General features: G+C 32.2%; 1 protein-coding gene across 1 annotated transcript in view; it reads right to left on the reverse strand.

Moving 5' to 3' along the window:
- Positions 1–4,386: 4,386 nt before the first annotated feature.
- The window catches only part of LOC145306408 (uncharacterized), a 458,128-nt gene continuing 441,242 nt past the window's right edge, over positions 4,387–21,272 (reverse strand). The window contains exons 2-12 of the mRNA XM_080148502.1: positions 9,909–9,965; positions 9,155–9,274; positions 7,483–7,566; positions 7,229–7,300; positions 6,973–7,033; positions 6,536–6,608; positions 6,124–6,235; positions 5,816–5,895; positions 5,460–5,573; positions 5,000–5,057; positions 4,387–4,525 (exon numbers count right to left, since the gene is read on the reverse strand). Coding sequence (XP_080004628.1) covers positions 4,424–4,525; positions 5,000–5,057; positions 5,460–5,573; positions 5,816–5,895; positions 6,124–6,235; positions 6,536–6,608; positions 6,973–7,033; positions 7,229–7,300; positions 7,483–7,566; positions 9,155–9,274; positions 9,909–9,965 — 933 coding nt within the window. The 3' untranslated portion in view covers positions 4,387–4,423. The remainder of the gene's footprint in view (positions 4,526–4,999; positions 5,058–5,459; positions 5,574–5,815; positions 5,896–6,123; positions 6,236–6,535; positions 6,609–6,972; positions 7,034–7,228; positions 7,301–7,482; positions 7,567–9,154; positions 9,275–9,908; positions 9,966–21,272) is intronic.

Below are 21,272 nucleotides of genomic sequence, written 5' to 3' on the forward strand. Positions count from 1 at the left end.
ATAAGATCTATAAAACGAAGACCCTAAAAGGTAAAGTGAGAGACAATAACCCTTTTAATAGAATGGTCATAGTACAGCTAAAAAATTATTAGCAAATATTGTCAGTATAAATTAACATTAGTAAAACAACACAAGAATCATAAAATTAGAGGTTTCGTGATAAACAAACTACATTAAAAGAATGAAAATTTGTAAAATTAAAGATGACATTGAAAAAACATCATTAGAAAAACTAATTTGAAACCAATAGTTTAATGTATTCTTGATGTAAAATAAAATAAAATGTGATCTTACTAATTTATGAAATGATTATTGTAATTTAGTTGAGATATGCACACACTTTTAAATGCAAAATCTTAATAATCAGGTCGCCAATTTCTATAAAACATAAAAATCAACACAAAAATAAAAGTCATCCTTTTTGTCTCTCTTTTTCCTAAGGCTTTCGGGCCTATAAAAGTAAACCTGGAAAAGAGAAACAGTCAGTCGTGATACGGAATTACTATATTACACATACTCTTTAAAAAATTCTAAAATTTAAGGGAAGACTCCCTTCTCTTTCTTTGGAATTTTCTTGAAGGTCTTGGCGGCTCAAACTTAGGATTTTCATTTAAAACACACCTAAAAAATAAAAAGTTTTGTTAGATAAATTCATAAATACTTTGTTAAATAAATTGTAGAATATCATTTGATGTTGGTCAATTGAGATAAATTTAAGGATAAGGCCTTCTTAGGGCCTAAAAGCTTAGGCATCCGAACGGATAGTTATCTCCAAGTTTTTGTTCTGAAGAGAACTCCTATAGCTTGGTGCCACCGCACCATTAAATTGCAAGTTACTACGGGACTAAATAGGAATAACAAAGGGAAAGCACGGTGGTGGCCCCGCCACTACGGTTGATGATAGCTCATTATCTGACGGCCGATACTAACAAACCGGATCTTCCCTCGAGCTTCTGAAGTCCAAAAAGGTTGGAGATCGTTATCTATTCGGACAATTTAACATTTTCGAATTAGAACTCTGAATAAGTTCAAGTCTTAAAAAGGTAGTTTTATTTTGCTAATACTCTGGAAGATCGGTTCGGAGCTAGCCTAGTGATTTTCTTACCTGACAAAGGTACCTAACAAGGAACTTCACGCCTCACGGGGATACAGGCAGCAGAACGGAATGTTGTAGTCATGTTCGCATGACTCTGGTAACCACAATAGATACTTCCAGTTTAAAAGTGTTGGCAAAGTCAGATACCTAGGAATAAAAAATTCTCAGATTAAATAGCAATATAAAATTATCAGTAATATTTTGATACCATTTTCGGATTAGGGCTTCTAAGCAAAAGATTATCTCTTAAATATATTTGGGTTTAGGATCGGTGTAAAATAGTATCACCATTCTAAGGTTGAATATATTTGTTAAAACAGGGATTAATGTGTCGTTGATCTGGAAAGGAGACATTGGTGAGAGATTGTAGTCCTGTGAAAAAGGATTGCATTTGTCCCTGGAACCCGGAGGCGACCCATTATCCTCCTAAATATTAAAATAAGTTAATAAAAGATAGTATATGTAATTACTCATTTTTGGGAAGATCAATTTCTTGTATATTGACCTTACCTTAATCCCTGTTCACTAAGAAAGATAATGTAAATTCTTATGTGCTTTAAACTCTAGATAAAGAGATTGTTATTAAAAGAGTAACGTAGTTATCCCAGCAGATCTATAGTATATATATATATTGTATATACAGATAACTACCTCCCTCCCTTTTTCAATGACTTTTTTCGTCTGCTATTAAATTGTTTTCTGCTACCTTGCTGTATAAATATTCCCAACACCATTAGTAAATTTTCAATAACCCAATTGAGAGTCGGCACAAGGACATTGTGACTTGGAGATACAGTTATTTAACCCTTCTAGTGTTTTACTCTAATGTTATCCCTCAAAGTTACTTGTTAAGCTAAAACACACCCCATCCTTGCCTTGATTGTTTTAAATAAATTAAAAATATGGAGGGGGAGGGGGCGGGGGTACGAGTTCGTTTATTTTATTAATACTTTAAGTCAGGTTAGGTCATTCGGGTTACCTGATATAAATCATAATTTTTGGCTTCTTTCATCAGTGTGTATCTATCAACGTATAGTCAAAATTAAGGGGAGTCAATACACCCCCGCACCCCCCCCCCCCCATTGAGATGGCTTTTTTACCTTAGAGTTTATTAGATATGTAAGGTGTAGTCACATAGAGGGGTATACACTCCCCTAACAATTAAAATAAATCTTGTTTTTTGTAGTATACCCCCCAAAAAATCAACCCAGTAACAAAACCCTGTGCATGCCACTGCATATTATTCCAAAAGGATTTTAGCGGCTATTCATGCCTATCCTATTTTCAGTAACTTAGATAGAATCTGAAATGCTATGACATGCGTCAATAACAACACAACAATTATATACACAAAATATACTTCAAATTGGGCAGCATAAAATAAATCTTTTTAAGGAGCCGTCAGGCTGCTAAACACAAATTTAAAATCTACAGTTAGGGAATTTACTCTAGAAAACCAGAAATAAGTCTTAGGATATGCTACGCATAATTTAATGGCAATAAATTGAAATACATAACTAATGATGATAAACAAAATTACCACTTTTGTATATAATTGGTTAAAAGGTTTGGACAATATTAGTGTAAAACCATATTTTAAAAGTAAAGGGACAAAGTTACTCACAATCAGCCATGTGAAGTCACAAAAACGAGGGATTATCCATCTCTTTTTAGGGGGTTTCTTTCCCACTTCTCCTCTCATCTACCTCATTTTTATGACGTAACATGGCTGATTTTTGAGTCACTTTGTCCCACTAATAAGATAAAAATTGTAAAAGTTTGGGTATCATTGTTGTTTACTTCAATTGTCACCTCCCTTTCTGTAAAATATGACATTGCTTCCCCTTTCTGTGGGTCAAATGAAAATTCAACAACAATTTTGTTATGTTCTTCTATGATAATCTCAAATAGACTCTACTACATTGAAAATATAGCTGCTATGGCCTTAGAGTACTCTATGGGCAGGGGAAAAGTCGACACTAACTATTTTCATGTTCAGGTTTCCTTGAGAAGTTAGAAAAAAGTTATTTTTTTTTTTCTAGGAGTGATTTCTCTTGGGAGGGTGGTGGGGCCTTCCTGGAAATAGTTATAAACCTATGAGAAGCTACACTGTAAAGGATAACCAGTTCAGGTTCAGCAATTAAGACTCTGCTACATTGACAAATCAAACAAAAAATATGATGAAAATATGTCAAAATTTATATTTCTGCACAAAAAATCATTTGTATTTAATTAGGATAGTGCAAACTCATAAAAAACAACACGAAATGTTCATTGAAATTCCATGATTTTTAAAAATTCGTTGTATAAATAAGTAAATGCTGGATTAGTTCTTCTATGTTTCGTATTATTTGCTTTCTCTTAAATGATCTATTTCATACAATGTTACATTCATTAACTTAAACTTGAAATTTTACCTTTTTCTAAATCATTTACTCATTCACAACAATTTAAATAACTCTATAGAAAATTAATAATTTAATAGCAAGTGACTCCCACTCACCCATATCTCAGCATTCAATAAAGATAGATGGCTACAATCTATTTTTTGTAAATTATTTCTGACCTGAAAATAGTAAATGGTAAAGTCACATTTTGCTTTCTTTATTTCTTTAATTCAGATTTTTTTTAAATGTTATTTTAGACTTTTAAATTATATTCACGGGTTTTATAAAGTTCATTTAACAAAGAAAATCACAAAACCTGTAATATAAAATATATCTTTTAAAGCATGAACATACGGATAAAACAATTTGAAGACTAGAAGCGAACAGACTAATTGAAAATTAAACTTCACAAATAGCGTTACTGCCTGACTGATGGATGAACATACAGAGTGAATTGTAGAGAAGCCTGTGTACATTCACACAAAGACAAACGTCTCGGAGACCAGTGTTTTTTGTATTGCTTGGAAAAAGCATTAAAACAAGTTTTCAATTGATGGAAAAGATAAAAAAAAATAAAGGCCTTTTGTTTCTCAAAAGGCATAAAAAATAATCTGAAAAGATTGGTTTACAAATTTATTGATATTGATATAATTCAAGGTTTGCAAACAAGCTCTAAAAACAATTCTCTAATTTTCCTATGGAAAAAATAAATAATTTATAAATCAAACAATAAATAGTTAGTATTGGTATAACATATTTTGGTTTTAGAGGATTTTTTTTATATTAATTTTACCAATTCTTGTGACAAAAAAAATATCTGCTGATATTTTGTTTTGGAATTTTTAAATTGCATCTAAAAAAATTCCAGATGAACTAAAATAATATTTAGTTTTAAATCTAAAAAATGCTCGGAAACCAATATTAATAAAGTACAATTTTCTTAAGATCTTGGTTCACAGACGGTGGGCTTCTTGTGGTGGCAAGCAACATCGTGCCATTTGATACCATCAGCGTAGAAATTGTTCAACACTCCCAGACAGGTCTAAAAAGGTTTAGTTTTATCAAAACAAGAAACTGACAGAATATAAGTATATAAGGTATAGAATGTCTGCAGTTTTAAGTAGACAATTCTATATATTATTTATAAAGGTTTCACCCTTTTCATCTAGGGGATTTATATTCAAGGGGGTGGGAAGTGCATTAAAAAATAGCCTAGAAACATCCAAAGACCTAAATTTAAATAAAAATAGTCTTAAACTACCAAGTAATATCAATACACGTGTGAAGCTTCCCTAAAATATCCACTTACAAAAGAGCTATGCTACAAAAAGTTTTGCAAATAAATCACAATTATTGTGAGATGAACAGTAGAACTTATTATTTTTTTTAAAATTTGCTAATCGAAATTGTTATTCAAAATCAAAAGTCTAACTTTAAGTATCTTAATAGAAAAATAATTTGATATTTCCCCAAATGCTAGGAGTGCATAAATGTTCTAAATTTAGTTTATCTTTACCTCCTGATGTGGGGGAACCTCTCCAGCAGCTCTGTTGTCAGGTTGAGGAAGACCAGCGCTAAAAATACAATGTTTCAGTGCTCAATATTATGTAAGTCATTTTCATTATAATTTAGAAAGTTTTCTTATATTACAATTTGACTCAAAAGAGCTTAAGGCTTTCTATGCTTTTTGAAGGTTTTGTTTGGTTAAATAATGGTGATAATAGCACTACAGGTGCTAGAAAAGTTATTTTAAAAAGTAAAAATAAAAGGGAAATAAGTTTAGGTGAAAACACCGCATAGACAACCAATCATTTGTCTGGAAGACATAACTTTGCATGATAATGAGTTGCCCATGTTTTGGACTAAGGCATTCCCTCTACTCAAACTATGAATGAATAATAAGTTATGACGCTGTACTGGGCCAATATTCGAACCTAGCACCTACCCGACAACAAGCAATTCCAATAACTACTTACCCTCCGGTGTGAGACCAGTGTCTTGACTGATCGAAAGGTACGGGGGTGCCAGAGGGGTTGGCCCAGAATACAGTTCTCTGTTGGTAATATTTCTTTAATCCTGTCAATAAGATCCTCCATTTTCAATTTCAGATTAAAAATAAAAAAAAACAAAAGTTTATAAGAAACTTGACGAAAAACAAATTAGGTCAAATTCTTTTATAATCTATACAAATTAACAGTGGCCAAACGTATTCACCATTAACTTTAATCTACAAAATGAGATATTATCTATGCTCTAAACCAAAATTTGGATCCATGCCATTAAAAATATGAATTTATTAAAAACAAAATTAGTAATACAGATTTATAGAAATGTTTCCTGTGAGTGATCCACAATACCACCAGTCCAGAAATATCTCTGGGTATCTTGGGCAATCAATCTGTTAAATTCATCCTAAAATTATATATATAATTATCTATCTAGCTATACAGAAATGTCTCTGGATGTCTATGTATCTATCTATCTAACTATGAAACTACCTGTTTGGCAGGAGAGTCCAAGGAAACAGGACTAATGTCCATAGATTCACATCAATCCATTTTTATCTTACTATCTGTGTATCTATCTTTCTAAATACCTATCTATATATCTGTTTATCTATCTATCAAACTATAAATATACCTGTTTGGCAGGAGAATCCAAGGAAACGGGACTCATACCCATAGATTCACAGTAAGCTCTAGCCTCAGACTGCTGGAAGCTGGAGCAGCCAAACTTCCAGGTAACAACATAACTGTACAAATATATCTATATATTAATAAAGTAATATTATATATAATATGTATTAAAATCAAGCACAAAAGCCCATTTCAAATTTAATATTTTGATTAACCCCTAGAGAGGATCTCTTATGATTATTTTATTTATAATAAGGAAGGTGGGGGGTAATTTGTGCTAACTAGTAACTTAGAGGGAAACTGAACTTTATTCTGATCATTAGCAACATTCTAAAGACAACCAACTGACCTTTTCCAGGAAGCCCTTGCTAAGCAAGGTAATTTGTTGTGCTTAAATAATCAAAGGTGTAGCTTACCCTCTCCTAACTCCATCTCTGGGATCAGTCCAGAAATGGTTGGGAGCCTGAGCTCCACACAGACTGGTGCCACCTAAAAATTGTATGAAAAATGTAAAAAAAAATATTTTATCAAAATTCATGACATTCACGTTATATAATGTTTAAGCAGTTCAATCACCAATCTAATATTTAGACATACAAAACATTAGGTTATTGTCGGTTTCGTGACATCACCTATTTAGTATTTTCACAGTAGCTTATTTCCTATTTCTAGCACCTGCGGGGCAATCATTAACATTTACCCAAACTAACCTAAAACCACCAATCAAAAGCTACTGTGAATATAAGATGAAACGCCCCTTAGAGGCGATGCCACGAATCTGATAATATCCAAACATTCTTTCACATCCTAATCCCTATACACTATGTTCAACAACACAACAATACCAACTTACCAGTAACGACTTGCTGTTGGGGAGGGTCAACGGGTTGTCTCAAGGGGGCAGATTGGACAATCTGAAAAATGCAAATTTAGGTTTTAGGAATTTAGACATTGTTTTTTTTTTATATAAGTATCTAAACATCTCTTTTATTGTATAAATTTATTAATATTTAAGGGGGTAAGGTTTGATATCAAATTTTCTATCTAGTTATAACAGTTATTTACAGGTTGGGCTACATGCTATAGAGGTTGTAACTATCTATCTATACCTGGGGTTGAGGCTGGGGTCTGAAAGCAGGGGCAGGTTGGGCTACCGGCTGTGGGGGCTGGAACTGCTGGACCTGAAAAATAAGAACACAATAAGATTTTAAGGATATTAAATGTAGTTATGTGTAAACTAATTATGAAACAAAAGTTTGATTTTTAAGGTATACTAGGCGAGTTTTGCTGCTCTGTGAATCATTTTATGTGCTCCTTAATAATTTATCTCACATTGCCCTATCCCTAAATTCCTGCAACCTACCTGTGGTTGTTGGAACTGTTGAGGTTGAAACTGTTGTGGCTGTTGGAACTGCGGTGGCTGGGGCTGGAAAGCTGGGGCAGCTGGCTGAAAAAAAAACATAAAAATTTTAGGCGAATCTACAGTTAATCAGTCAATAATGTAATTTCTTTGTAAAATCAGGGACCTAAAGTGATAAGACAATGACTGATAAATTGATATACATCCCCAATAATGATAAACCAAATTACCCCTTCTTTAGCGTAAATTTAGGGGTTGGAACGTTGGAACATTCAACTCATTAAACCCACTAATCAAAATTCACTAAACTCCCAAAAGCTGTTAAGCCAATGAATAAGAAAACATTATTATAAAACTTTGGATACTAGCGTAACATAAAGAACAATGATTTTTAATGCAGCTGTGATTTTAAATTTTAACTGATCTAATTCGAATTATTTATTTTTGGATAAAAACAAGGGAATTTTTGGGCAAGATAAACAAAAAATAAATTCATCTGTTTAATTTTATTTATCTAAAGTAATGTGATGGAACAATAACGGGTTATAATTAGAAACAAGGATGACAACATTCATAAGTAGCAATGCACACAAAATCATGTAATCGACAAACAGACAATGAAAGCTCAGTTGTTAAAACAAAGATAACATAAAAAAACGTATTAGATAGATGCGCACATATCATAGGAATCATCACTAAAAAATTTCAGCTGTCTATCTTCAATAGCAGCCGTGAAAATCACATTTTCATTATACCGTTACGGACTGTCGGATTGACTAACTGTCGGATGAACATAAAGTGAATTATAGAGTAGCTCTGCTATTAACACTAAAATAATAAATGCTATGACAATAAAAAAAAGTTTTACATTTTTCAATGGATGAGCGATGGTTTAATGTTCTGTCAAAAAAATAGAGCATTTAATAATTGCAGTTAGTTTTGAAAACCAAAACAAAGAACAATCAAGTCCATAAGAAGCGCAGTAATAACACAACATAAAAATTTAATGTAATTAAAATGTGATTAATTGTAATTTTAAACTAGATATAAGTTTCAAGCAATTTACTTGCAAACATTAAATTATTAAAATTGGTAAATAAATAGAATTTTTTTGAATTGTCCTTTAAATATAAAGGCAATGAAAATGAATTTTTATTATAGTAATTTAGTAAATAAACTGTTAATTATTCGAGTGAATCGCATTCAACGATTTTGGTATTTTTCTAGCATAATAGAAATCAAAAGCATGTAAAAAAAGTTTAAGAAATATTTTAAACAGTTGTTTTGACATATAAAGTTACAACTGTAAATTTTGCTTTCAGTCCCAATGAGAATTTTAATAAAGAAAACTTTTACATTTACAATATTCCCAAAGAATGATTCGAGCATAGGATTATGCCAGGGGGGGTGTGCAAAGCCCCAGAAATTCAGTTTAGACAAAAAAAAAATTTATTGGTAGTTTGTCGCGTGAAGGGCGTAATTTTCACACCCCCTTTGGCTACTTTAGTGCGTTGTAGATACTTATTAAGAAGGTTGCAGAGGCATGTTGGGAGTTTGAAACCAGTTGTTGGGTTGTTTCTTCCCCATTAATTTTGCCAGGGGAGTGATTACAACACCCGTTGTTTAGCTGTTGCATGACTTATCAAACAAAACACAAACATACACACATAGTTACCTGTTGGAACTGCTGCTGAACCGGTCTTCTGGCGGGAGGAGGGGGACGTCTACCGGCGTTGGGGTTACCGCCGAAAAAGTTGTTAAGCGCCCCGGAGATACCGGAGAAAAAGCCGCCCTGCTAGAAAAATATTATACCATTAATTTTAAAAATATCTGATTTAAATAAGTTATTATTTTCTTACATTACAGCCATTTATTAAGTATCTGTCTGTCTGCCCTTCTGTATGGTTAAGTTGGTCTAATTATTGAATATTAAACTGGTTTGAGTGCTTCACAAATTTTACTGTATAATCAGATTGTCAAATTTAAACCCAGAACCACTTCATTATGCAATCTACATTTTCCTGGATATTTAGTCTACGGTAGTCCATAAGTGTACAGCTTTACAGTACATTGTTTCTATTAAAAATCTATACAGAAAATGTAGATTGCATAATGAAGTGGTTCTGGGTTTAGATCATATTTAGACTTTCTGCTGTATTTAAGACATAAACAAGACAATTTTTTGTGGGGCTTTGGAATGAATAATCCTTATTCAAGAGTAAGCAAACTGATATGGTTCCCCTTTACACAGAAGCTTCTTATCGTTCTATCTAAGAAAAGTTGGGGAAGATATCTTCATCCTCCCAATAGAAATTAACCCTAGAAAAATCCCCCCACACCCAAAAAAAATGTCAGAGGTCAACTTCTCTCGCTCACACCACTAAGAGGCATCTAGGGGCATGACTGCTGGCAATATAATATTGTAATACCTGCGGGAGGGCAGAGCTAAGAGTGAGAACACTCAAACATATCAGTAATCTCATTCTAAAACAAAATATAATAGTTAGATAAATTGTAACCTATATAAAAAAACACAACACAAACATTTTTTTTATATATTTATGTAATCATTTTATCAGTGGTTATTTTTAAAACTAGCAGAAAAAATAAGCTTGAAATAAGTAGAAAGAAAAGGGCAAACATGTAATAGATATAAAATAGTTAAATACTTACATAAATATTGAGAAGGGCCAGTCTTTATAGAACATTATTTGTTCGTAAATATTTTACACCATAGTACTCTGGTATAGAGTCACGAGTGATAGGACTAGGGGGTGATAAATCAATATTTCCCTCAATCTTAGTTTTTCTATTGTTAGCTTCGATAAATATTAAAGTAATAAAACAATAAAGATCAATTTAACCTTCATTGCCCCCTCCTACCCTAGCAATTTAAGAAAATCTAAAACCAAAGAAAATCAACCTTAAACTTATGTTCTAACCACTAGAATCTATGATAAGGATTATTAAAAACGTTGTTAGAATGGTCCTATCGATTTCCATACTTACAAAAACTCAAAATGAAAAATTTACAATTAAAATAAAAGGATTTATTTTTATAATTGAATCCAGGTAATTTGAAAAACTTTTTAATTTCTTAATTTTTATTCCAACCCCTTTAAAACCACAAAATCAATAAAATTTAAGTAAGATTATTAATATTACTAAAACATGTTTTTATTTATTAAGTTGGTTTTTCAATATGCGAATGTCTTAAAGGGACTGTGAACGTAAATTTTTCTCATCTTAATATCAAATCTTAACATTATCTCATTCATAATATCTCACAGATAGAGCAAAACGCGCTTTTGTTTGCTTAAAAAACGGCTTTTTCCGACGATTTTTATAAGGTAAAGGGAAAGGAAGAAATTTTCCGTATTATATAAAATGTGCATTAAATTGCTTTTTTCTCCCATTATAGCTAAAATTAAACTTTTTCACATAGTTCTTGACTTTTCCTAACGGTTAAGCTGGCTTTTAACATAATCCTTGCTTTAAACCAATGTATAGTTACTTAGAAATTGATAAAATAAGCAATATTTTTTATTGAAAACCAAATACAATAACAAAGCTAGTACAGGTTATTTTATTAGTATCCAATTAACTTTAGATGGCCCATCTCTCGCCCACCTTTAATTACAAATTTGTAAATAATAAAGACGCAATATTTCTTTATAAACAGTTTGATAAAAGTGTAAACTAATTATTGAAAGTGGGTTATTTATTGTCCAACACAATAAAAAAGGATATTATTATTTTAAATAACCTATGAGATTCAACCCTTTGTAGACAGTGAGGTATTTTTTTTGTCAATAATACGAATTTAAAATAGGTCTTTATTACCTAATTACTACGTTATAAAAAATCTAATTGGCAATTTTATATCATAAAATAAATCTTTAACAGTAAGTAAATTGTTTCAACTATATATGACAAGTTAAATATCCCTACAAACATTATAAGAAACAAAAACATTCAGATTTTCCCTGTTTTTTCCCTTTTCCCTCCCAAAATACCATAAAATCAAGGCATTATTCCTTGATATTTTTGTTAATAGGACGTTTTTGGTTGATCAGTGTAGTGAAATGTGATTAGAAAATGTTAAGATTTGATAATCAGATGAGAAATATTTACGTTCACACTCCCTTTAATGTATTACGAAATAGTTATGGTTTACATTTCTTTTTTAATCCCTGCTCCGAGTATGATACAAAAGGAAAAGCCAAATTGGTTCAGTGGTTAGAGAGAGATCTCGGTGTACACACACATATATGCAGAAAGACACTGATCCTGTTAATTTCATAAAAATATAGCTTATAACTACATACTATGACAGCTTGTATGTTAAAGTAGCGTGTACTACTAACCAAATTCTAGAGTGGCTACTCTAAAAGGATGCGTTGTATTTATTTCATTGCATCGATGATTAGCAATGCATAAAAACTAAGTAGGACAAGCATAACCAGAGGCAGCGCAAAATAGCCAAAGTAAAATAAACAATATAATGTTATATTGTTGAAGAGTAAAACTCACCCAAAAAGTAAAACAAAACTTTTTATTATAAATTACGGACATACAATTCTGTTCTAGTTTCAGAGTAGATTCACTAGTAAAAATGACTCGGTATAATTAGTCAACCTAAGAATATACCTGGGAGAGAGAGAGAGAGAGAGAGAGAGAGAGAGAGAGAGAGAGAGAAAGAGAGAGAGAAGCATTACAGAAGAACAGACAGACAGACCTCATCACCTATAGAGTGCTATAGTCTCTGAATTGAAACCAACAGTAGAACCACTAGTAATTTTGTATAATGTGTAAAAATTTAGTTGCACTTTTGATAGAGTGACTACTCTATAACTCAGTTAATTTGTTCGTCTATCAAAAGACTTATTATAATGTATTATAAGAGAGATATTGAAGAACTATTTTACAAAAATTACAAAATACACCTTGTATTGTAACTTGATTTTCGTCATAAAAGACCATGATATAGTACGATAAAAAGGTAAATAATAACACTCTTCTTTACTGACAGAAAACATAAAGGAAAGTTTTTTTATAGCTTCTGTATGACTAAAAGGCTCCTGTATTAATAACAAATAATTGTCACATATAATGAGAGTGTAAGGACTATTATTAACGGATTAATTATTGTATTATTTAAAGATGCTAGCTTTGGATGTTGCCATCCTTGTTTTTTAAGGTTCATTAGAGCATATCAGTTTTGTGCATCGTATGTTGCTCTGTTCAAAATAACTGATTCGTCTGATTAACCATATACTTTTTCTCGGTATGAAGGGATAGGACAATTGATGATAAATAAAGCACGTGTTGAGGAGGAGGGTGTGGGTTCAAATCTCAGCTCAAACCAATTAATGTATACCAAAAATAAATAATAAAAAAATAAATATACAAAAGCTACCGAAGACAGATTTAGGCACTTTGAAATTTAAAATAAGGGAAGCGCTAGTTTTTCGTTTGTTCGTTTATTACTTTGTGAAAGCCCCCCAAAATTAAACACATAGAATTGGGGGGTAGAAAATCAACTTATCTTCCATTGCAATATCCTTGTATTAATAAGTTTGTCTGGAAGAACCATTTAAAATTTCCAAGGTCACTTTAAATTTCTTGGTAGGGCTTAACCCCATAAATTATCTGCGTCAATGCGTAAATCCACCAAACTTTGTTGCGTAGCTTTGCGTACAGGATGCCTAATTACTGCAAAGGTTATAAACTAAATATCTTGATATATCAAGTTGAAACTGTAGGTTATTTTGAAAAACCACACGAAAATAATCCTAAATTTTACAGGGAGTGGTGGAATTATGCCAAATTGAGAAATTTACATCCCTTTTTTTTAGAATATAGATTTTTTATTGTTCATTAACGCATCAATTAATAAATGTTTATTAGTAAATACATATTAATATGAATTTGGCTTGTTATTTAGTAAACTAAGCCTCTTATAATAGCCTCAAACCTGCCTTGTGCTAAATATGAAGCTTTCCGGAAAATATTCCTCCTTTTTGAAGATCTTAAATGACAAACAGACACAAATCTAGCTTCATTAGGTAGTACATACAAAAAATTCAATTTGCTATAATTTCATTTATTTGTTTTTGGCTAAAAGTCAAGAACACTAGATATATGTACATACATAACTTTTAAGGCTTATCTATGAAAGGCCAATCTTAAGTTGAGGACCATAAGATTTAGTTGCTAAGGAAAATAAATATCTTAAAAAAGCGTATTTTCTGACCTTTTGACAGACTTTGTTAGGAGTTAACCCTATTCCGAGGGGATGAGGGGGGGGGGGGGTTTACACGCCCTCTCCCCTAAAGATTTTTACCTTTTAATTAGGGTTGGCAATCCGGAATCCGGGATAATAGCAAGAAAGTTAAAGATACAAAATCTTATGACTTTTAAAAGTTTTTAAAATGGTTAAATAAGTTTAATTAGTTAAAATCATGTTGTGCCATAAAGCTTTGTAATGGTCAAGCGTAGGTTTCAGGCTGTTGAATAAGAGTTAGGTAACTATATAAATATAAAAAGTAGTTGATTTGTTTTCTTTCAATTTTAAAGGAAAAATTAAATGTGAAGAGGAGGCCGTGACTCAATTATAACTCTTTATAATTAATTTTGAAACAATTGTAAAAAAATAAAATCAAATGTTTGAATATTATCTTGTTAAAATTTGGACGACATATGTCAATTTATCAAAGAAATGCAAAAAAATGTTAGCTTAAAAAAAGAATATAAAACATGTAGCTTGAATAATTTGATTTTTAAACTTAAACAGTTTGTAATTTTCATCACTAATAATCAAATGTTTTTCGACTAAATAATTTTTCTTCGGTTGCTATATCCCTGTTTTTTTGCGGATTGTAAAACAATTTTTTTCAAGTTCAAAATGTGCAAAATTTTATGCTTTGACTTTTTCAAGTTGATTCCAAATGACTCTGAAATTTCATAAGTTGATTTTCTTAATTTTCAGAACTACTTAACCAACGAATACCTTAATACTTTGATAAACTATTTGAAAATTTTGGGTATAGTTCTTTTCGTGGCAACGCCTCTTAAGGAGCGATTAATCGTATTTTTAAAATGGCTTTTGATAGGTTATTTTAGGTTAGGTTATGATATGTTGGGTTATGTGGTTGCCCTGCAGGGTTAAACAATTGGTCCCACAGTAGGAGAAAAGCTACTGTGAATATACGAAGAAACAACCCTTAAGAGGCGTTGCCACGAAAGGGACTATAACCAAAATTTCTATATATATCCAAATAATTGGTAGAAAAATTTAGACCTGTTAGATTGTACAACCCAATCAAGATGCATTATCAGTCCCCAAATATAACGAGTTTGAGAACGTGTTTATAAAACTTTGGGTTTCTATTACAGTCTAATGTCCAAAGTCCCACGTTATAAATAGGGGTTTTAATTACAATTAATACGCTTAGAAAATTAATTAAAGAACGTATTTGGAAAATGAAATTAATAACGAGCTATGAAAAACACAATAAAAAGAGTTGTCGAATTAATAATTTAAAAATAAAAAATATTTTAAAGTCTAACCTGATGCAGTGCTGTGTCTGTTGGTCTGCAATAGACTGGTTAATCTACCAAGGACATGCGTATGTGTGTGCGTCAATGTGGGTGTGTGTGCGTCAATATGTGTATGTGTGTGCGTACAATTGTGTGGGTGTGTTTGTGGGCCCATGCGTTGCGTACAGTCTACTTGCGCAACAGCCAATTATTTGTGTGATAGAATTAGCAGATTATTTATGTCGACTGTGTGCTAATAAAAAAGCGGTAATAGCTGACATGCCATTGATATGACGTTCTATATTGACGATTAAAAGGTTACAAGAGTTTAGTAATTAACAAGAATCTTACGTTTACAAGATTTCACCCTATGCTTATGGTTTCATTAAGGTAATAGTAAATTAATTTCTAAGATAATTGTTTGGCCTATTTATAACTTTGTACTTTGGTGCTCTAATCCCAACAGGGCTTTCCTGTACCCAATATAACCTAACCTAAGCTTAAAAAAACAACACACATAAAAAACTACCTTTTTTTTCAATTTTTTTTTTAAGTGCTCTATTAAGAACTTTAATAGAAACCTCTAAACTATTTTAGAACCCTTTATGGAAAGCAAACTAATAGATTTGACCAGGGATCTAAATGAATAAGACAATAGCCGATAAATTGATGTACATTCCTAATAATGACACACAAAATTACCCCCTTTGAAGATTAAAATTAGTTGTTGAAACGTCAAGCCAATAAATAAGCAAACCTTATTATAAAACTTTGGGGACTAGTGTAAAAAACAAGCCATAGTCCCCTACCTCTCTGGATTTGACACCATCTATTTATCCGCAATGTACGAGCACCGTATTGGCATATAGGGTATCCTGGTAAATCTTAAAGGCGCGGACGGACGGACGGACGGATGGACGTAGAACCATGTTTGGCAACACCTATAGTTGCAACTAATATTTTGTACATATTTAAAATAATAATCAACCCAAAAATGTTGCTTTTTTATAATTAATTCACCCTTGAAAATTATAATGAAAAAAATTAATTTAATGGTTTAAAATGTACAAAAGTTTATTGCATGTATTTGGTCATAAGGCATCATGTAGAAATGTAAGTTTGTGTATATTATAAATACGCCAATTTAAGACGTATACGTTACTCCTTGATATTGTTAAGATATTATATCCTATTCTAACGGCTACGCCCCTAGATGTTTCTTAAGGTGGGGGGGAGGGGGGGGAGGGTCAATAAAAATTATAGTTTTTTAGACAAAATTTAAAATTTTTTTAGGGGCGTCAATTTTTTCCAGTGGAAATTTATTATTGAATGGTGGGGGTAACCTACACAAAAATAGCTATAAACATTCCCTGGACCCTTTGTATATAGACCCCCTAGATGCTAGGGGCGCAGCCGCTAGTAAGGAAGATAAAGTAACATGATAAATACAGTATGTATGTTCAGTATGGTATTTTAAACGACTAAATTATTAGGAGGGTGAATGTCAAAATTCAAAAAGTTTAAATGATATAAACGGACACACTAACCAAAAAAACATGTATAGTACCTTCTTCAAGGTATATAAAAGATAAATCCTTATTTAAAAGTAAAACAGGATGTCTGTTTGTCTAAACCAAATGATCGCTGTATCAATATTGTTCTCCTTTACATGCAATGTAGCTACTCCCATGAAACCCCCCTCATCTAATTAAAAAAAATTCAAATTGAAACTTAGGGGAAGGTCGACTTCCCACCTGTCAACACTTCAATCCCCTAGAGACCTCTAGAGGTGAAGCCGCTATTCTTAGTTGAACTAAGGAGTGTAGTGTTAAATTCCAATGTTAGTGGGTGTTTAAATCATTTAAACCCTTAATATCGCATGGGGAGAATTTATAATTTATATTTAAATTAAAATTTAACTTTGGTAATAGTACAATTTAATTATATCTCAGTTTTCTATCTATTCTGTATAGTCTAAAAAGACGTTGCATAAAATATAAGGAAGCAACTCTCACCCCTTTGAGAATTTAATAGCTTTTAGTTTGTTTTATTAGGGTAATTCAAAATGAGCGGGTTCACTTTTTTGCCTAAGTCCTTTACCTCTAAAAGCTGTCTATAGCCTTTTTAAGGGTCTTACTCGACTATATGGTATTGTATAAAAGTGGTTTTTGATGACAGTATCGATAATTCAAATCTAGAAATTCAATTGAATTATTTATAAACTAGCGGCCTCAAGTGGCACTTCAAATGTTTTTTTTTAATAATACGATACCTATCTAGCTTTCTATATGTTACTTTCAAGTTTCTACGATACCTAGCTATGCTGCGTAGGAGTCTCTATAAGTAAAAAAATCAGATTTTTTTGTGATTTATCTTGGGATATAAAAAAAATAACTTAAAACCATCTCAGGACCTATGAGAAGCTACCCTGTTAAGGATAAACCGATCGGTTCAGCGGTTCAGCACAAGACAAACACACACCCTGTTACTTTATTATAAGGATTAACTTAAAGTTTTAAAATCTTTTCTAAAAAATATCCATTAAGTTCCCTGATATAAACCAAAAATGTTTCTCTAATTTTACGAAAAGATTGAACTTATATTATTCTAGTCATATTATTTTTTTGTTATTTCATTTACCAAATAATATGGTCATAAAGCCATTATTAAACAAGCGTTATATGGTAATCATAAATGTTTCATTATAAGTAATGAATAATACTGAATAATAATGATAATTCTATAATACAAAATAGAAAGATGTCTGTCCGTTTGATTCTTAGGATCTCTAACTGCTGTACCGATTTGGTTTTACTCTTCAGGGAATATAGATACTGGTCCTGCGGTAGTTTTGAGCCCAAACTCAGGGATAAGGGATGGGAAACGTAGGAAAATATTATTTCAGGCCTATTTCAAGCCTAGGCCTATTTCTAGCCTAATAAACCAGTTTTGGGATGGCGCAGTGCTTCGTATAAAACGCTAATAAAAAAGCTGTGTGTGTGTGTGTAGATAAAGTATAGAATCAAATTCAGGTAGCTAGTTTAAAGTAAAAAACATAACTTTTTATAAACCTATATATTAATGGCTTTTGTTAAAATGAGGTTTTTTCTCTCCCAAAATTTTTTTATCTTTTACTTTGGTAATTTGAACTGTCAGAAAGCTATCGTTGGGTTTCCCTCAGACAGATTTTAGTTTGTAATATTTGCATTTTTATTAATGAGTAAAAATTTTATTTGAAAATTTCATTGCTAATTAAAATTCAAAATAAATAAATCAATATGCACTTGGGTAACATTCTATCAAGTATTCTTTGGATTTCTTTATGTAGTGATATATTTGTACTGTGTTGTATTGTGTATTGTACATATATTAGGGTTAAAGTGTTGTATCATTTCCGTATTAAATTTTTAAAATTCAAAATACAACATCTAATTTATAAACTACCAAATGAGAATTCGTAGCTACCTCCTTTCCAAAAAATAATCCCGTTATTTTTGTTTTTTCTATATGGCCCTTTTTTAATGTTTAACTCTAAGCAGATTTAATAATTAAGCTAATGTGATCTAACACCATTTATATTTATTTTATAGTAGCAGACGAAATCATTATTTTTTCTAGAATTGTCTGCTTTTAAAATTTTCGCCAATTGGTGATTGGTTGTTAAAAACAGGCCGATTCTTATTGGTTTAGAGCTATAGCTACTTGGGAGCGTCCGCCAGTTTGATAGTAATTTGTAATAGTTGCAATATCCCTTTAGAATCTAGGCCGGGACCTAATTAATGGCCAGGTTTCCTATCCCTTATCCCTGCCCAAACTTCCTAAAACAATATTAAATAATTTTACAGGAAGGGGACTTCTCATCACCTCTTCAGGCAAAGCCTATTGAGAACAAGGATGACAACATCCATAAGTAGCGAAGCAGAAACAATTAAATAAGAAAATTTGGAAAATTGGACTATATACATCAATCAGGGATATGGAAAAAAGGGAAAAATTAAAAAATAGCCAAAAACCTGCAAAAAGACAGTCTGACCATCAAGGTGTTTTCTTTAAACGACAGGAAGTTTAATTTTGATATCTATAACTGAAATCGGACCATAAACACCAAAGGTATGGAAGAAAATGTGAAAAATACAAAAATAGCCCAAAACCTGCTTAAAGACAGTCTGACCGTCATAGTTGTTTTCTTAAATCGACAGGAAATTCAATTTTGATATCTTTAACTGAAAAAATTTTGGAAATCGGACCATAAACACCAAAGATATGGAGAAAAATGTGAAAAATACAAAAATAGCCTAAAACCTGATAAAAAGCGGTCCGACCGCCATTGATGTGTTATAGTTAATTGTGCTCCTTAATAATAGGAATGTTGTCAAAAATTTTCAGCCTTTTATCTTTTATAGAAGCCGAGAAATTTACGTTTCCCCCAAACTAAGACGGACAGACGGATAGACGGACGGACGGACAGACGGACATTTCAAATTATAGAGTAGCTTCGCTACTAAAAAGAGCAAACCCACTGATAATTTTGATTATGCAAGTAGACTCAATGCTTTTTTATTTCGTAGCTTCGTTTTTTTTTCAGTTGGTTTGCAAGGCTAACTTTAAGAACAGGGTTCATTGTCTGGAGGCTTTTTTTCAATTTCCTTATCTCAAACTTCTATCAGTTCTCACAAGTTTGGGTTGTGGGGTGTTCACCTTTTATCACAAAATATTTTACTTTTATAAAGAGCAAATTATTTTCTAATCTCTACAATACCTGTCTATTTTGCGATCAAGTCTCTACGATACCTAATTACAGGGTGCGCCACATATCCTCGGACTTTCTTTAAACGGCCATAGCGTCAAAACTACTTGACCAATCAGAACGTTTGACCCCACTGTAAAAAGCTTAGGTAATGACCTTTAAGCACAAAAAATCTTTGGACGAAGATGGGCTAGTACTCAGAGCTGGCTGCGCTTATGTTTAACAAGGCAGATTCAAGTTGCGCCGGTGGTATAATCAGGTTTCTTGGCTAGGGCCCAATAAATCGGACCTCAGCCCATCTGTAGATGAGGTAGAGTTATGCAACTTGCTGGAGATACTGTAAGATACATAAGTAAGACACTAGAAAAGACTATAGCTCTCTATCTAAAATGGCTTGGCTGTAGTACTCTGGCAAAGTGAAACGTTACAGATTTAGAGATGTCAAAAACGTCAAAAATTGTGTAAAATCGTGAAAATTTCTCGGTTCTCGACTTTAGAGCCCCATATGGAACTTAAAAACTCACTTTAGACTATAGATTGCGCTAACAATCCTATTTGAATCTTCATGCCATTTCTAAAAAGGTATAGAACGTTGTTCTAGCTCAACTGTGGTCTAAATAAAGGCCTCCATGTCAAATGGTAGCTTTAAAGTTGGGTGAATTAGGATCCTGCAGTTACTCACATTCCTAAGAAAATGGGGCCTCCCAGCAGCCTTATCTTAATTCAATGGACTTTTAAGCCTAGGGCTACTTTGAAGCATGCACCAATATACGTGCCCATGCCACAAAGACCTCCCTCATTGCCACTATCAAGGAGAACTTTGCCATCTTGGACAGGTACATTTTTACCTGGGCCTGCCGGCGGTTGAGGAGGCGGGTAAAGGCGATGATTGATGCTGGCGGCGATTTTAATCAATGATCTAATAGTCATATACCTAGTTTGCTTCCCAGTTTTTAAAATTTAATAAAATCTTTAAAATTGACGATTTTATGTTCATTTGTTTACAATTTAGAAAAAGTCCGAGGATATGTTGTGCACCCTGTATGTTGCTTTGAAGTCTCCAAGCAAAAAAAAATTGATTTTTTTTATCTTGGGATGGTGGTGGTACCCTCCCCCAAATAGTTATAAACCTTCCCAGGACCTATGAGAAGCTACCCTGTTAAGGAGAACCCCATTGGTTGATCGGTTGATCAGTTAGTGAGATCCTTTGGTACAAACACACAGACAAACAGACATCCTGTTACTTTAGTATAAGGACTAGAGGGAGGTCACCCCATACTTCTTATTAAATTAGAGCGTAGATTTATGATCTTTCTATTTTTAACTTGATTCTTTTTGGATGGTGAACCTTCCCATCTAAAATAATAGTTGTCGGAACCTACATCCCTACTGTTCTGCAAAACTCTAACTTTTTATGCAAACAGAAAGATGAACATAAAAACATCGTATTTAATTTTTATTTTAACTAGTGTTTTCGCCATCTTAAACAACCCCTACACATTTT

The sequence above is a fragment of the Acartia tonsa genome, chromosome 14 (genome assembly GCF_053477335.1).
Source record: "Acartia tonsa isolate MP-2025a chromosome 14, ASM5347733v1, whole genome shotgun sequence".
NCBI lineage: Eukaryota > Metazoa > Arthropoda > Copepoda > Calanoida > Acartiidae > Acartia > Acartia tonsa.